At 41.3% G+C, this 17,938-nt stretch overlaps 1 protein-coding gene across 1 annotated transcript in view; it reads left to right on the forward strand.

The window, feature by feature from the left end:
• Positions 1-4,459: 4,459 nt before the first annotated feature.
• The window catches only part of C1S (complement C1s), a 33,343-nt gene continuing 19,864 nt past the window's right edge, over positions 4,460-17,938 (forward strand). The window contains exons 1-5 of the mRNA XM_077258170.1: positions 4,460-4,626; positions 5,684-5,891; positions 8,539-8,710; positions 8,944-9,063; positions 13,011-13,210. Coding sequence (XP_077114285.1) covers positions 4,595-4,626; positions 5,684-5,891; positions 8,539-8,710; positions 8,944-9,063; positions 13,011-13,210 — 732 coding nt within the window. The 5' untranslated portion in view covers positions 4,460-4,594. The remainder of the gene's footprint in view (positions 4,627-5,683; positions 5,892-8,538; positions 8,711-8,943; positions 9,064-13,010; positions 13,211-17,938) is intronic.

A 17,938-nucleotide genomic window follows, 5' to 3' on the forward strand; every position in this document is an offset into this window, starting at 1 on the left:
AATGTATGTACACAGTGACTCCACCAGCAGAATAGTGAGTGCAGCTCTGGAATATAATACAGGATATAACTCAGGATCAGTAATGTAATGTATGTACACAGTGACTGCACCAGCAGAATAGTGAGTGCAGCTCTGGAGAATAATACAGGATATAATTCAGGATCAGTAATGTAATGTATGTACACAGTGACTGCACCAGCAGAATAGTGAGTGCAGTTCTGGAGTATAATAAAGGAGGTAACTCAGGATCAGTAATGTAATGTATGTACACAGTGACTGCACTAGCAGAATAGTGAGTGCAGCTCTGGAGTATAATACAGGATATAATTCAGGATCAGTAATGTAATGTATGTACACAGTGACTGCACTAGCAGAATAGTGAGTGCAGCTCTAGAATATAATACAGGATGTAACTCAGGATCAGTAATGTAATGTATGTACACAGTGACTGCACCAGCAGAATAGTGACTGCAGCTCTGGAGTATGAGGGTATGTGCACACGCTGCGGATTCTGCTGCGGATTTTTCCGCAGCGGATTTTCAAAATCCGCAGTGCAAAACCACTGCGGTTTTCACTGCGGATTTTATCGCGGTTTCTTCTGCGGATTCCTCTGTGGTTTTTCAACTGCACTTTCCTATTGGTTTTTATACATATTAGTCCGAAGCAATGAAATTTACACAGAACACATTCAACTCAATAGTGCACCAACCGAGGCCTCCTAGATGATTAAATCAGGCCACCAAATGTTCAGTTCAAAAAATATAATTTATTTATAACAACAAAGAAAAAATTAATATCCATCAATTAACATATCCAATTTTAAAATGTGAAAAGTGCCTCCTAACCAATGACTGGTTTCATGTACGGTGCATACATACAACAATAACACTTTTCAAATAGATAGTGAGGTAAGTCATAAATTAGCTTATTCCTAGGTTATTGTTGACTCAAATACGTAGTGATTTGCCTGAAACACGTATTTTACCTGCTAAAGTGCCGGTGTGCTAAAGTAGATGACTGATTGCAAAAACAGCCTAAAAGGCTTTTATGATGGTAATGCACATTTAAGTTACTCAATCATAGATGCGGACATGGCCACACCATATTGTAATGCACCCAAACACAATGCTAACAATACGGTCAGGTGTACATCTAACTACAACATAATCCGGAGATCATAATTACCTATATGCACACGTCCCCGGAAGAAGAACATATCGAAACGCGCGTAGGGGTTTCATGCTGGTCTTGTACGTGTGCATATAGGTAATTATGATCACCGGACACAGTGTATTAAAGTCTGAGTGCTTCCTCTAGACGTACACTCCCAAAAAAGTGCACGGCAGAGCGCATGTTCCCTCTGCTGTGACCATTGCAGTTTCTTGGCCCCGTCAACGCATATCTCCGGAGCCCGTTTTGTGGGGTATTACAGGTTTATGCCCCAACGGGGACACAGAATGCAATGCGAAAGCGCCCTATAGAGTGTGAGCAATGGGGTCCCTAGCGGTACTTTGTATATTAGCACTGTATGGCACTATATAACTGAGTTTATGTAGCTGTGGTGTGATATGCACATTCCCTTTAAGCCCCCATAGCTGCTCTAATAGAACACCTGTCAAACTAATTTTTGCAGCATTTTCCTTTATGTGATAGATTGTGATGTGCGCACTATAATACCTTTGCTCCCCCTTGTGTCAGCCTGAAATATTACAATTTCATTACCATTGACGTTTTCCCTCTCTATTACAATCTAAAATATCACATTGAGGATTTTTTTCCATTTGTTGCAAAATACTGGAATGTGATGAAATCTTTGTGTTTTTGTCTTTTTTTCAGCAGAACTTCCAGTAGTCGCCACTAGATGGTGATATTACAACATTAATTGATTCCATGCACAAAATAAAAAAAATGTGGATAATTATTTAGATTTTTTTAAATTTACATTGATTTCTGTAATTATGCTCATCATGTGATGTATCATATATAATTGATTTCATAGGCATTTTATCTATCTATCATCTATCTATCATCTATCTATTTATCTATCATCTATCTATCTATCTATTTCTCTATCTATCTATCTATCTATCTATTTCTCTATCTATCTATCTATCTATCTATCTATCTATCTATCTATCTATCTATCATCTATCTATCTATCTATTTCTCTATCTATCTATCTATCTATCTACTATCTATCTATCTATTTCTCTATCTATCTATCTATCTATCTATCTATCTATCTATCTATCTATCTATCTATTATCTATCTATCATCTGTCTATCTATTATCTATCTATCTGTCTGTCTATCTATCTATTATCTATCTATCTATCTATCTATCTATCTATCTATCTATCATCTATCTATCTATCTATTATCTATCTATCTATTATCTATCTATCTATCTATCTATCTATCTATCTATCTATCTATTATCTATCTATCTATCTATCTATCTATCTATCTATCTATCTATTATCTATCTATCTATTATCTATCTATCTATCTATCTATCTATCTATCTATCTATCTGTCTGTCTGTCTGTCTATCTATCTATCTTATCTATCTATCTATCTATCTATCTATCTATTATCTATCTATCTATCTATTATCTATCTATCTATCTATCTATCTATCTATCTATTATCTATCTATCTATCTATCTATCTATCTATCTATCATCTATCTATCTATCTATCTATCTATCTGTCTGTCTGTCTGTCTATCTATCTATTATCTATCTATCTATCATCTGTCTATCTATTATCTATCTATCTATCTATCTATCATCTATCTATCTATCTATCTATCTATCTATCTATCTATCATCTATCTATCTATCTATCTATCTATCTATCTATCTATTATCTATCTATCTATCATCTATCTATCTATCTATCTATCTATCTATCTATCTATCTATCTATCTATCTATTATCTATTATCTATCTATTATCTATCTATCTATCTATCTATCTATCTATCTATCTATTATCTATCTATCTATCATCTATCTATCTATCTATCTATCTATCTATCTATCTATCTATCTATCTGTCTGTCTGTCTGTCTGTCTATCTATCTATTATCTATCTATCTATCATCTGTCTATCTATTATCTATCTATCTATCATCTATCTATCTATCTATCTATCTATCTATCTATCATCTATCTATCTATCTATCTATCTATTATCTATCTATCTATCTATCTATCTATCATCTATCTATCTATCTATCTATCTATCTATCATCTATCTATCATCTATCTATCTATCTATCTATTATCTATCTATCTATCTATCTATCTATCTATCTATCATCTATCTATCTATCTATCTATCTATCTATCTATTATCTATCTATCTATCTATCTATCATCTATCTATCTATCTATCTATCTATCTATCTATCTATCTATCATCTATCTATCTATCTATTATCTATCTATCTATCTATCTATCTATCTATCTATCTATCATCTATCTATCTATCTATCTATCTATCTATTATCTATCTATCTATTATCTATCTATCTATCTATCTATCTATCTATCTATCTATCTATCTATCTATCTATCTATCTGTCTGTCTGTCGGTCGGTCTGTCTGTCTGTCTATCTATCTATTATCTATCTATCATCTGTCTATCTATTATCTATCTATCTATCTATCTATCTATCTATTTATCTATCTATCTATTATCTATCTATCTATCTATTATCTATCTATCTATCTATCTATCTATCTATCTATCTATCTATCTATCTATCTATCTATTATCTATCTATCTATCTATCTATCTATCTATCTATCTATCTATCTATCTATTATCTATCTATCTATCTATCTATCTATCTATCTATCTATCTATCTATCTATCTATCTATCTCAATTATATGCTGCCCCCAACGTTTACAATGCAAGCCACTTCATCTCTATAAATATTTTTTTCAAAATTTAAAGGGGCCAGTAACCTTAAAATCAACAGACAAATTGCCGATATAATTCAAGCCTATATATGTAAACTTCACTGGAGATATGTAACCTGACATATTGATCAAGAAAGGAATCTTAGACTCTCCTGGGCATGTAGTGGCTGACAACAGAGAACAACAGACTGCATTTAAAAGCACAGGTTGTGAAGAGCTTAGAGGTATCGTGTCACTTTAAGCTTCCGTTTCTCCTACGGAGGACCTGGTTCTGGTCCATGAGTTTATGTGTCTACAAATAGGCCGAGTGATGATGACCCGTTGGAATTTTGGCCCTTCACCCCCTCCACCCTCTTTCATTTATTGGAAATCAGCTGCTTTCAGCCCCCAAAAAACTTTGTTGTGTTACGAAATCCTGTACTTTCCCTGTTTGCTGTTTTTCTATTATTGCCTCCTTCTGGCTCCTTTTGCAGGGTGCAACCCACATCTGGATCCCCCAGCCCTCCTCATGTCCTCAGGCCCCACGAGGGTTAAATCCATCCATGAAGCTGGCGGTGGGGGGGTGACTACAAAGTCCGAAAACGAAAACAAGAATACAATGTCTCCCTCTTTCCTAATGCAAAACCATTAAGGTCAGAAATGACCAGTGTCCAAGTCATATGTCATTTACCGGAATAGATATGAAGCTGAGGTGAGTCACCCGTCACCCGTCACCCCACTACTGACCTGCCGAGCTAGCAATCTACTTCTCCCCTCGCCTACCCATGATCCTCTGAGAATATTGCACCAATCTAAAAAGCTTAAAATATTTTATAGATTTATATAATTTTTAGATTAAATTTTTTCCATATTTTTAGACTGGATTTTTTATATTTTTAGATTGCACTTTTTTATATTTTGTATTTTTAGATTGCATTTTTTCATATTTTTAGACTGTATTTTTTATATATATTTTTAGATGACACTTTTTTATATTTTGAATTTCTAGATTGCATTTTTTCATATTTTTAGACTGGATTTTTTTATGTTTTTAGATAGCACTTTTTTATATTTTGTATTTCTAGATTGCATTTTTTCATATTTTTAGACTGGATTTTTTTTATGTTTTTAGATAGCACTTTTTTATATTTTGTATTTCTAGATTGCATTTTTTCATATTTTTAGACTGGATTTTTTAAATATATTTTTAGATGACACTTTTTTATATTTTGATCTAGATTTAGATTGTACTTGTTTTTTATTATGTATACCCCTCCTCACATGTAAAGCGCCATGGAATAAATGGCGCTATAATTATAAATAATAATAATAATAATAATTTTGTATTTCCAGATTGCATTTTTTCATATTTTTAGACTGGATTTCTTTTATATTTTTAGATTGCACTTTTTTATATTCTGTATTTTTAGATTGTATTTTTTAGATTTTTAGACCTTAGATTACATTTGTTGTCAGAGTGCAGTTTGTATATTGATTTTTTAATATTTTATATTTTTAGATTGGATTTTTTTATCCTTTTAGATTGCACTTTTTTATATTCTGTATTTTTAGATTGTATTTTTTAGATTTTTAGACCTTAGATAACATTTGTTGTCAGAGCGCAGTTTTTATATTGATTTTTGAATATTTTATATTTTTAGGTTGGATTTTTTTATTTATATTTTTAGATTGCATTAGTTTTCAGATTGCACTTTTCTATATGTTTAGGTTGAATTCGTTTTCATACTGCATTTTTTTGTTATCTACAGGTGGCTGTTCCTCGTCCTCCTGGGCTGTGCTAGTGCATTGTCACCCTCTATGTATGGGGAGATCACATCACCCAATTATCCTCAGATTTATCCCAATAATGCCAAGAAAACGTGGAATATTCAAGTCCCGGATGGGTACGGGATCCGCCTGTACTTCATACACCTGGACATTGAGCCCTCTGACAACTGCGAGTACGACTCTCTGCAGGTAAGGCAGGATTCTCCACATATTACACTACAACCCCCATCATGCTCTGGGCTGTAGCTATGTAATAACTGCAGAGCCACCTGCTGAGAGTCACTACAACAGGAGATAAGCGTTCACTAAACACTTCTGATGCCACTTATCTCTACAGGATAAGACTGGGCGAAAATAAAGTCCAAAACATGGTGGTCACACAGTCATGTGATAAATTAGCGCCTCCCAAGATTAAATGGAGGCGGTCGGATGCGTATTTTTCAAAATAAACATGTTGCGCTTGCTGCGAAATGCATTGAAAGTGAAACACAACTTTGAAAAATGTTGATTGATTTTATCGATTGTTTTGCGCTTGGTTTTTTTGCGTATTTTTTATAATTTTTAGACATTTTTATAACAGTCAGGGTCCATTTTTTCTTCATTTTATTTTATTTTAAGCTCGTGAAAAGGGGCAGGTCCCCAACGTTTTCCCTGTTCTCGCTTTGTTAATGACTTGCAATTTTTTAAATAATGTCACGCGAAAAGGCGAAATGTAGGGGGATGTCGTAAAAAGTGGAGTAACGTTTCGAGATACATCGGGTGAGACTTTGATAATCTTGGCGCAAAAAAATAGCAACGCAGCCTGAAGCAAAACTGACTTTAAGAATTCCCCTCAATGAGGAAGACCCTCCTAAATGCGCTAAAATTGTGGCGCACAACAAATGACAAACTGCAGTTTGGGCCTCATTTATCAAAACTGACTAGCAGTAAGACAGGCCTTGTTGCTCCACCATAACAACCAATCACAAAGCAATTTTCATTTTTTCAGAGCAGTCTAAGAAATGAAAGCCGAGCTCTGATTGGTTGCTATGGGAAACAAGGATTTCTTACTGCTAGACAGAAAAATGAGGCCTAGATGTGAACCATTTAGAGCACAGCTTTTGTTTTTCCATGGTGAATCTAAGCTCTGACTAAGTGCTAAGGGCAACAAGGACAATCTTACGTGAGGCCTAGATAGCAACCAACCAAAGTTGAGCCATTTTTTTAGCCATTTTTGATGAGCTGCCAGATCTTCCAGGCAATACCTGAACCCGATATCCTAAGCCCTTGGAAACCTAAAGAAAAAAAGTGATTTTTTAAGAAAAAATAAATGTTGAGGAACTAATTATAGTTTTGAATGACACCATTCATTTTACAATATAATGAACTTTAAAAAAAAAAAAAATTCAACATGTTGAGAAATGGTGAAAAAAACCTAAATTCCCACACTGTTTTTTTGTTTTGTTTTGTTTTCAGGCGTTCATTGTGTGTTAAAAATGACCTGGAAACATGATTCTCCCGGTCAGTGCGATTACGGTGATAGCAAACTTGTATAGTTTTTTAATATTTTATTGGTAAAAATAAATAAATAAGAGCTTTGGAAATAAAAATTTGGGTTTTTTTCACCTTTTTCAGGGACCCATAACATTTCTATTTTGATGGAGTTGCGTTAGAGCTTATTTTGTTATGTTGTCAGTGATATTATTTTGGGGCACATACAAGAATTTGATCCCGATTTATAATTTTTTTAAGCTGCTGTGAACAAAAATGACATTTTTATCGTTTTAATTTTTATTTTTACAGCGTTTACAATATGAGATAAATAACTTTATATTTTGAAAGATTGGAAAAAATTGAATAAGGCAATGCAAAATATTATATATATATATATATATATATATATATATATATATACGGTGTATACATATATATTTATTTATTTAATTCTTTATTTTTTTGTATTGGGAGAAGGAACACAATTCAAGCTGCTTTCATTTATTTTTTAATTTATTTTTCTAATATTTGTAAAAAAAATATATTATTTGAAATTGCGATCGTTCTATGACTTACAGTACATACTGTAATATTTTTAAACATAGCAAAATGTTCGATCTCCTATACTGTTTGTGATTGCTGCTGATAGAGACAGGTGCTGGCTGAATAATACAGCCGGCACCGACTATGTATGTAATGAATTATTATAAGGCCTTATATGTCCTAAACATTCGGTCCACAGATTAATTATTTGCGGTTTGATGTCACTTTTTCTTTTCTTTTTTTCCTGTGGTGCAAACATTTTGGCACACGTGGTTCAAGAATTATGCGTAAAGTTAAAAAAATGCTTTTCATATTTGTTTTTAGCCTTTTTGCACCTTTTTAAAGCAAAATATTTCATGGTCGTCAAAATGTAAAAAATTTGCACAAATAGAAAAAAAATTCTTGCGTACATGAAATCATTCCAGGAAGGAAACTAGAGTACATTTGTGCACAAATTTTGCAACTTTTTAAAAAGTTGGAATTGATGTATCAGGCTAAAACATCTGGAAAAGTCACATTGATATAAAAATCAGAAAATAAAGTAAACAACAAAAGGCAACTTTAAAAAAAAAAGGCAAAAATCCTTTCATGAATTTGTCGATAATCAAAAAAGTCAGGTACTGAGATTTCTTCACAATGAAGAAATGATGACATTGCAATGATGAATCAAATATAATATATTAAATTATTCCCACCCCTTTAGTACACTGTGTATGAGGACGGTTTTATGAATGTAATAGATATCTCTATTTTTGCCGCTCGTTGGTGAATATGCTCCTTTGTGATCTTTTCTTGGGTGACTGATGTCTCTATACCGCAGGTTATCATTGGAAATGAGGTTCAGCGGGTATACTGTGGTCGCCACTCTTTAGAATCTACTGGATTCCTGAAGGAGAAGGTGTATCCTACCACCCACATGAAGTTACTGTTCCAGTCCGACTTCTCCAATCAGGAGAGACATACTGGATTTGCTGCGTATTACGTGGCTGCAGGTGTGTAACATTCATACTGTCTGGCGAGGGGCAGATTGCTGCAGCAGAAACCTTCCTTCACTACTTTGTTCTGCAAAGGAATCGAAAGGTGTAGGGGATCATTAGGAAATGCCTCGGTTTTCTCACCTAAGATTTTTATCTTCTTAATCCCAACATGTTGGAAACATTTTGCTGATGATTCAGTGCATTTGCTGATTCTGTTGTCTCACAGTCTGTTCTCCTCTCTGGTACAGATGTGGATGAGTGCATATTGGGCAACCCCTGTTCTCATTTTTGCAACAACTACATTGGAGGGTTTTTCTGCTCCTGTCCTCCAGAATATCAATTGCAGGAAGACCACAGCACCTGTGGGGGTAAGTAGTACTCTGTCCTTATCTGGTGGGTGGTCAGTGGCATATAGCAGCAGTCTGAATGTTGAGTCTGGAGCGCCCCCTGTAAAAGCAGTATGGATGTATAGACTAGAGCCCCTCAATAACAGCAATCTAGGTATGCAGTCTGGAGCCCCCCTATAACAGCAATCTAGGTATGCAGTCTGGAGTCACCCTATAAAAGCAGACTGGATGTGTAGTCTGGAGCCCCCTATAACAGTAGTCTGGATGTGTAGTCAGGTGCCCCCTATAACAGCAGTCTGGAGCCTCCCTATAACAGCAGTCTGGATGTGTAGTCTGGAGCCCTCTATAACAGCAGACTGGATGTGTAGTCTGGAGCTCCCTATAACAGCAGTCTGGATGTGTACTCTAGAGCCCCCTATAACAGCAGTCTGGATGTGTAGTTTGTAGCCCCCTATAACAGAACTCTGGAGCCCCCAATAACAGCAGTCTGGATGTGTAGTCTGGAGCCCTCTATAACAGCAGTCTGAAGCCCCCTATAACAGCAGATTGGATGTGTAGTCTGGAGCCCCCTATAACAGCAGTCTGAATGTGCAGTCTGGAGCTCCCTATAACAGCAGATTGGATGTGTAGTCTGGAGCCCCCTATAACAGCAGTCTGGATGTGTAGTCTGGAGCTCCCTATAACAGCAGTGTGGATGTGTAGTCTGGAGCTCCCTATAACAGCAGTGTGGAGCCCCCTATAACAGCAGACTGGATGTGTAGGCTGGAGCCCCCTATAACAACAGACTGGATATGTAGTCTGGAGCCCCCTATAACAGCAGTCTGGATGTGTAGTCAGGTGCCCCCTATAACAGCAGTCTGGAGCCTCCTATAACAGCAGACTGGATGTGTAGTGTGGAGCCCCCTATAACAACAGACTGGATGTGTAGTCTGAAGCCCCCCTATAACAGCAGTCTGGATGTGCAGTCTGGAGCCCCCTATAACAGCAGTCTGGATGTGTAGTCTGGAGCCCCCTATAACAGCAGTCTGGATGTGTAGTCTGGAGCCCCCCTATAACAGCAGTCTGGATGTGTAGTCTGGGGCTCGCTATGACAGCAGTCTAGATGTGTAGTCAGGTGCCCCCTATAACAGCAGTCTGGAGCCCCCTATAACAGCAGTCTGGATGTGAAGTCAGGTGCCCCCTATAACAGCAGTCTGGATGTGTAGTCAGGTGCCCCCTATAACAGCAGCCTGGAGCCCCCCTATAACAGCAGATTGGAGCCCTCTATAACAGCAGTTTGGATGTGTAGTCTGGAGTCCCCTATAACAGCAGTCTGGATGTGTAGTCAGGTGCCCCCTATAACAGCAGCCTGGAGCCCCCCTATAACAGCAGACTGGAGCCCTCTATAACAGCAGTCTGGATGTGTAGTCTGGAGCCCCCTATAACAGTAGTCTGGAGCCCCCAATAACAGCAGTCTGGATGTGTAGTCTGGAGCCCCCTATAACAGCAGTCTGGATGTGTAGTCTGGAGCCCCCTATAACAGCAGTCTGGATGTGTAGACTGGAGCCCTCTATAACAGCAGTCTGGAGCCCCCTATAACAGCAGATTGGATGTGTAGTCTGGAGCCCCCTATAACAGCAGATTGGATGTGTAGTCTGGAAGCCCCCTATAACAGCAGACTGGATGTGTACTCTAGAGCCCCCTATAAAAGCAGTCTGGATGTGTTGTCTGGAGCCCCCTATAACAGCAGTCTGGAGCCCCCTATAACACCAGTCTGGATGTGTAGTCTGGAGCTCCCTATAACAGCAGTCTGGATGTGTAGTCTGGAGCTCCCTATAACAGCAGTGTGGATGTGTAGTCAGGTGCCCCCTATCAGTCTGGATTAGGGTTGAGCGAAACGGGTCGGCCATTTTCAGAAGTCGCCGTTTCATGAAACCCGACCCGACCTCTGTGTGGGGTCGGCCATGAGGTCGGCGATCTTCTGAATCTGGTATCGGAATTCCGATACCGAGTTCCGATATGTTTGTGATATCGGAAATTGGTATCGGAATCCACATTTAAGTGTAAAATAAAGAATTAAAATAAAAAATATTGATATACTCACCTCTCCGACGCAGCCTGGACCTTACCGCTGGTAACCGGCAGCCTTCTTTGCTTAAAATGAGCGCGTTCAGGGCCTTAGATGACGTCACGGCTTTGTGATTGGTCGCGGACGCCCATGTGACCGCCACGCGACCAATCACAAGCTGTGACGTAATTCTCAGGTCCTAAATTCCTAGAATTAGGAATTTAGGACCTGAGAATTACATCACGGCTTGTGATTGGTCGCGTGGCGGTCACATGGGCGTCCGCGACCAATCACAAAGCCGTGACGTCATCTAAGGCCCTGAACGCGCTCATTCTTAAGAAGGAAGGCTGCCGGAAAGAAGCAGGGCGCGTCCGAGGGTGAGTATATACCTAATAGGAATATACTGACCCTCGGCTTCTTTCTGGCAGCCTTCCTTCCTAAGAATGAGCGCGTTCAGGGCCTTAGATGACGTCACGGCTTTGTGATTGGTCGCGTGGCAGTCACATGGGCGGCATCTAAGGCCCTGAACGCGCTCATTTTAAGCAAAGAAGACTGCCGGTTACCATCGTAAGGTCCAGGCTGCGTCGGAGAGGTGAGTATATCAATATTTTTTATTTTAATTCTTTATTTTACACATTAATATGGATCCCAGGGCCTGAAGGAGAGTTTCCTCTCCTTCAGACCCTGGGAACCATAGTATCCCATTGCACTGCATTGGGTTTCGTGTTTCGGCCAACCCCAACCCTGACTTTTTTATAGGATCGGCCGATTTCACTCGACCCGACTTTTGAGAAAGTCGGGTTTCGTGAAACCCGACCCGATCCTATAAAAATAAAAGTCGCTCAACCCTAGTCTGGATGTGTAGTCTGGAGCTGCCTATAACAGCAGTGTGGATGTGTAGTCTGGAGCTCCCTATAACACCAGTCTGGATGTGTAGTCAGGTGCCCCCTATAACAGCAGTCTGGAGCCCCCTATAACAGCAGACTGGATGTGTAGTCTGGAGTTCTCTATAACAGCAGTCTGGAGCCCCCTTATAACAACAGACTGGATATGTAGTCTGGAGCCCCCTATAACCGAAGTCTGGATGTGTAGTCTGGAGCCCCCCTATAACAGCAGTCTGGATGTGTAGTCTGGAGCTCCCTAAAACAGCAGTCTGGATGTGTAGTCTGGAGCTCTCTATAACAGCAGTCTGGATCCCCCCTATAACAGCAGTCTGGATGTGTAATCTGGAGCCCCCCCTATAACAGCAGTCTGGATGTGTAGTCAGGAGCTCCCTATAACAGCAGTCTGGATCCCCCCTATAACAGCAGTCTGGATGTGTAGTCTGGAGCCCCCTCTATAACAGCAGTCTGGATGTGTAGTCTGGAGCCCCCTATAACAGCAGTCTGGATGTGTAGTCTGGAGCCCCCCTATAACAGCAGTCTGGATGTGTAGTCTGGAGCTCCCTTTAACAGCAGTCTAGATGTGTAGTCAGGTGCCCCCTATAACAGCAGTCTGGAGCCCCCTATAACAGCAGTCTGGATGTATAGTCTGGAGTCCCCCTATAACAGCAGTCTGGATGTGTAGTCTGGAGCTCCCTATAACAGCAGTCTGGATGTATAGTCTGGAGCCCCCTATAACAGCAGCCTGGAGCCCCCCTATAACAGCAGACTGGAGCCCTCTGTAACAGCAGTCTGGATGTGTAGTCTGGTCCCCCCCTATAACAGCAGACTGGATATGTAGTCTTGCAGCGTTATGAGAAATGTTGTTCTACAATTGTTTATTTTTTATAGGGAATTCATGTATTGATAGCAGTAGAGGTGTCAGGAGCGCAGCCGCAGAGAGGTCGTCTTTCGGAGGCAGAGTGCCTGAGCTTTGCTCACCCTCACACTATACACCTAGGGACCATCGTATGATCTGGATGTGTCTTTGCCTTTCACAGTGAACTGTAGTGGGGGTCTGTACAAAGATCTGAGGGGGCAGATCAGCAGCCCGGGATATCCTTCTCCATACCCCGAGAACTCTCGTTGTGAATACAAAGTCCTCCTAGAATTGGGGTACCAGGTTGTCCTGACGTTCAAGGCTCAAGATTTTGACATTGAGGCCCCTGAGGACGGGAGCTGCATTTATGACAGTCTCATCGTGAGTACGAGTGTCAGCTTCTGTCTCCACAATGTACATTTAAAGGAACAATGTAATTATTATTATTATTTATTATTATAGCGCGATTTATTCCATGGCGCTTTACATGTGAGGAGGGGTGTACATAATAAAAACAAGTACAATAATCTTAAACAATACAAGTCACAGCTGGTACAGGAGGAGAGAGGACCCTGCCCCCGAGGGTTCACAATCTACAAGGGATGGGTGAGGATACAGTAGGCGAGGATAGAGCTGGTCGTGCAGTGGTTTGGTCGATCGGTGTAGGCTTGCTGGAAGAGGTAGGTCTTCAGGTTCTTTTTGAAGGTTTCGATGGTAGGTGAGAGTCTGATATGTTGTGGTAGAGAGTCCCAGAGTAGGGGTGATACGCGAGAGAAATCTTGTATGCGATTGTGTGAAGAGGAGATAAGAGGGGAGTAGAGAAGGAGATCTTGTGAGGATCGGAGGTTGCGTTCAGGTAAGTACCGGGAGACGAGGTCACAGATGTATGGAGGAGACAGGTTGTGGATGGCTTTGTACGTCATGGTTAGGCTTTTGTACTGGAGTCTCTGGGTAATGGGGAGCCAGTGAAGGGATTGACAGAGGGGAGAGGCCGGGGAATAGCGGGGGGACAGGTGGATTAGTTGGGCAGCTGAGTTTAGAATAGATTGGAGGGGTGCGAGAGTGTTAGAGGGGAGGCCACAGAGCAGGAGGTTACAGTAGTCGAGGCGGGAGATGATGAGGGCATGGACTAGGGTTTTTGTAGATTCTTGGTTTAGGAGTGTACGGATCCGTGAAATATTTTTGAGTTGAAGGCGGCAGGAAATGGAAAGGGCTTGGATATGCGGTTTGAAGGAGAGATCAGCGTCAAGGATTACCCAGAGACAGCGAGCTTGTGGGACTGGGGAGAGTGGGCAGCCGTTTACTGTAATGGCTAGGTTCGTTGGGGGGGTCGCATGAGATGGGGAAAAGACAATTAATTCTGTTTTGTCCATGTTAAGTTTTAGAAATCTAGGGGAGAAGAAGGATGAAATAGCGGACAGACATTGAGGGATTCTGGTTAGTAGGGAGGTGATATCTGGTCCAGAGATGTAGATCTGTGTGTCAGAGATGATACTGAAAACCGTGAGATTCTATGAGCTGTCCCAGGCCAAAAGTGTAAATGGAGAAGAGCAGGGGCCCTAGAACTGAACATTGCGGGACTCCTACAGATAGGGGGCGAGGTGAGGAGGTGGTGTGTGAATGGGAGACGCTGAATGTTCGGTCAGTTAGGTATGATGAGATCCAGGATAGGGCCAAGTCTGTGATGCCAAGGGATGAGAGGGTCTGTAGTAATAGGAATGGTCCACTGTGTCAAAGGCAGAGGACAGGTCCAGGAGGAGGAGGATAGAGTAGTGTCGCTTGCTCTTGGCGGTTAATAGGTCATTGATGACCTTAGTTAGGGCAGTTTCAGTGGAGTGGTGTGACCGGAAGCCTGATTGTAAGCGGTCGAAGAGGGAGCAGGAAGAGAGATGGGAGTACAGTTCAAGTTGTTCCAGTAGTTTTGAGGCATAGGGGAGAAGTGATATAGGGCGATAGCTAGATACAGAGGATGGGTCAAGAGAGGGCTTTTTGAGGATAGGTGTGATTGAGGCATGTTTAAAGCTTGAGGGGAAAACACCAGTTGTTAGTGATAGGTTGAAGAGATGGGTTAGAGTTGGGATGAAGACTGTGGCGAGTTTTGGGATGAAGTGGGATGGGAGCGGGTCAAGTGCACAGGTGGTGAGATGCGATCTTGAGAGTACAGTGGAGAGTCGAACTTCTGTAATTGTGGAGAGGTTGGTTTTGGAGGTGGAGGGCTGGGTAGTTGGGAGGAAGGGCTCTGGGGGTTGTCGACTAAAACTGTCTCTGATGTTCTCAATCTTCTGCTTGAAAAATGAGGCAAAGTCTTCAGCTGAGATACGTGGGGAGGGAGGAGGTGCTGGGGGACGGAGGAGAGAGTTGAAGGTGTTGAATAACTGTTTAGGGTTGTGAGACAGGGAGGATATGAGAGATGAGAAGTAGGTTTGTTTAGCTGTGGCGAGTGTGGTCTTGAAAGTAGTGAGGGACTGTTTGAATGCGATGAAGTGCTCGTTGGAGTGGGATCTTTTCCATCTCCGCTCAGCAGCCCTCGAAGCTCACCTCAGTTCTTTGGTCAGGCTGGTGTGCCAGGGCTGTCTGTTGATTTTGCGAGCTTTGGTATGTGTGAGAGGGGCAAGAGATTCCAAAGTGGCTATTGTGGTGTTATATAGAGCGGCAGTGTCATCCGCATTGTGTAGGGAACTTATGTCTGTGTGAGGGAGGAGGGATTCAGAGAGTGAGTGTAGGTCAAGGTGTTTAAGATTTCTGCGAGGGTGTGCAAGTTTGTGGGGTGGGGATTGTAGATAAGGAGTGGAGAGGGAAGAGAATGTGAGTAGATTGTGGTCAGAAAGAGGAACAGGTGAGTTAGAGAGGTTAGACAGGGAGCAGAGGCGGGTGAAGATGAGGTCCAGTGTGTGACCATCTTTGTGAGTGGCTGCAGAAGACCATTGAGTGAGGCCGAAGGAGAGATAGAAGTTTAGTGGCAGCTGAGAGGGAAATGCCAATGGGGATGTTGAAGTCGCCCATGATGATAGTGGGGATGTCCGCAGAAAAGAAACGAAGTAGCCAGGTGGTGAAGTGGTCAAAGAAGGTGGTGGCTGGCCCTGGGGGGCAGTAAATGACAGCCGGTTGGAGGTTGGAGGGGGAGTAGATGCGCAGTGGGATTGGGGTGAAGGAGCAGTTATCTGACAGGAGAAAACCAACTCCTCCGCCATGCTTGCTGCTGGGGCGGGGTGTGTGAGATAGATGGAAGCCACCATACGAGAGTGCAGCAGGAGAGGCTGTGTCAGAAGGGGTGAGCCAGGTTTCGGTGATGGCAAGGAAGGAAAGTTTGGTAGTAACAAAAAGATTGTGGATGTAGGAAAGCTTGTTGCAGACAGAGCGAGCGTTCCACAGAGCTCCTGTTAGTGGGGCTGGGGAAGTGGGGGCCGGGCAAATGGGTATAAGGTTAGAGAGGTTACGGAAATTTGTGATAGAGCGTGAGTGGGAGGTAGAACTGACTGTGGGGATGTGGTGAGGAGGACCAGGATTTGGAGAGATATCACCAGCAGTGAGAAGGAGCAGAGAAAGTGTTAGCAGGTGGGAGCAGGAGAGGGCATGAGGTGGTTGTCTGTGCTTGGAGACAGAGGATTTTATGTTGAGGAACAGTTCTGAGGAGGAGGTGAGATGGATGAGGAGGATTGAGGAAGAGATTAACAGTTCCTTACTAGGTGTTGGGATTAGGGGAGTTAGTAGAAAGTGAAGCATTATAGAGGTGAAAGTGAAAACAAACAGAAACATTGTTTACAGTGACTGGCCAGTTACCTTCAGTTCCCTTCTGGTTCAATTCTGGTTTTAATTCTAAATTAATCTACACACTTCTAGGACACACTTATAGGAATCACATTGCAGACTAAAGTCAATGCAGACTTGGGACATGCAATATATGTCCAACTAAGTGCATTCAGGTGTGAAGCAGAGAGGGGTGGTCTCTGTGTAATGTGTAATGACTGGACATACTCCGCATTGCATACAAGCTTAAAGGAAAACCCCAACTTTTACGAAAATGTCAACATAAAAGTCAACATAAAACTTCCTGAATGCAGATTTCTGTTATCAGAATGCAGCAGCCGCAAAAACAATCACATTAGCAAACTTTTTGATTAGAAACCCAAGCGGAAACCCAACCTATCCCATTCCTATCAGTAGATTTCTTTACTAACTGTGAAGGGTTCTCTGCAGTAAGAGCATAATAACTCTAAATTAACTGTAATGGATGCTTCGCTGTTGTATTTCTCCTCAGATAAAACTCAAAGTCCCAAATTATATTAGGATCAATAGATTTCTTTACTGTTGCCAGGAGTTTTTGCAGTAAGAGCATAATTTGTATAAATGAGCTATAAAACTAAAGTCTCAAATTCCATTTGAAACAATAGATTTCTTTACTAACTGTGGGAAGGGTTCTTTTCTGTTAGAGCATACTCAGTATAAATTAGCTGTAATGGACACTTTCACATCGTATTTCTCCTCAGAAAAAAAGTAAAAATCCCATTACTATAAATAGACTTCTTTACTAAGGGTACCGTCACACAGTGAAATTTCCATCGCTACGACGGTACGATTTGTGACGTTCTAGCGATATCGTTACGATATCGCAGTGTCTGACACGCAGCAGCGATCAGGGACCCTGCTGAGAATCGTACGTCGTAGCAGATCGTTTGGAACTTTCTTTCGTCGCTTGATCACCCGCTGACATCGCTGGATCGTTGTGTGTGACAGCGATCCAGCGATGTGTTCGCTTGTAACCAGGGTAAACATCGGGTAACTAAGCGCAGGGCCGCGCTTAGTAACCCGATGTTTACCCTGGTTACCAGCGTTAACGTAAAAAAAACAAACAGTACATACTTACATTCCGGTGTCAGTCCTCCGGCGTCTCAGCTTCTCTGCACTGTGTGAGCGCCTGCCGGCCGGCAAGCGAGCACAGCGGTGACGTCACCGCTCTGCTTTCCGGCTATGGCGCTTACACAGTGGAGAGAAGCAGAACGCCGGGGACAGACACCGGAATGTGAGTATGTACTGTTTGTTTTTTTTACGTTAACGCTGGTAACCAGGGTAAACATCGGGTTACTAAGCGCGGCCCTGCGCTTAGTAACC

Source organism: Ranitomeya variabilis, chromosome 4, assembly GCF_051348905.1.
Source record: "Ranitomeya variabilis isolate aRanVar5 chromosome 4, aRanVar5.hap1, whole genome shotgun sequence".
NCBI classification, from domain to species: Eukaryota; Metazoa; Chordata; class Amphibia; order Anura; family Dendrobatidae; genus Ranitomeya; species Ranitomeya variabilis.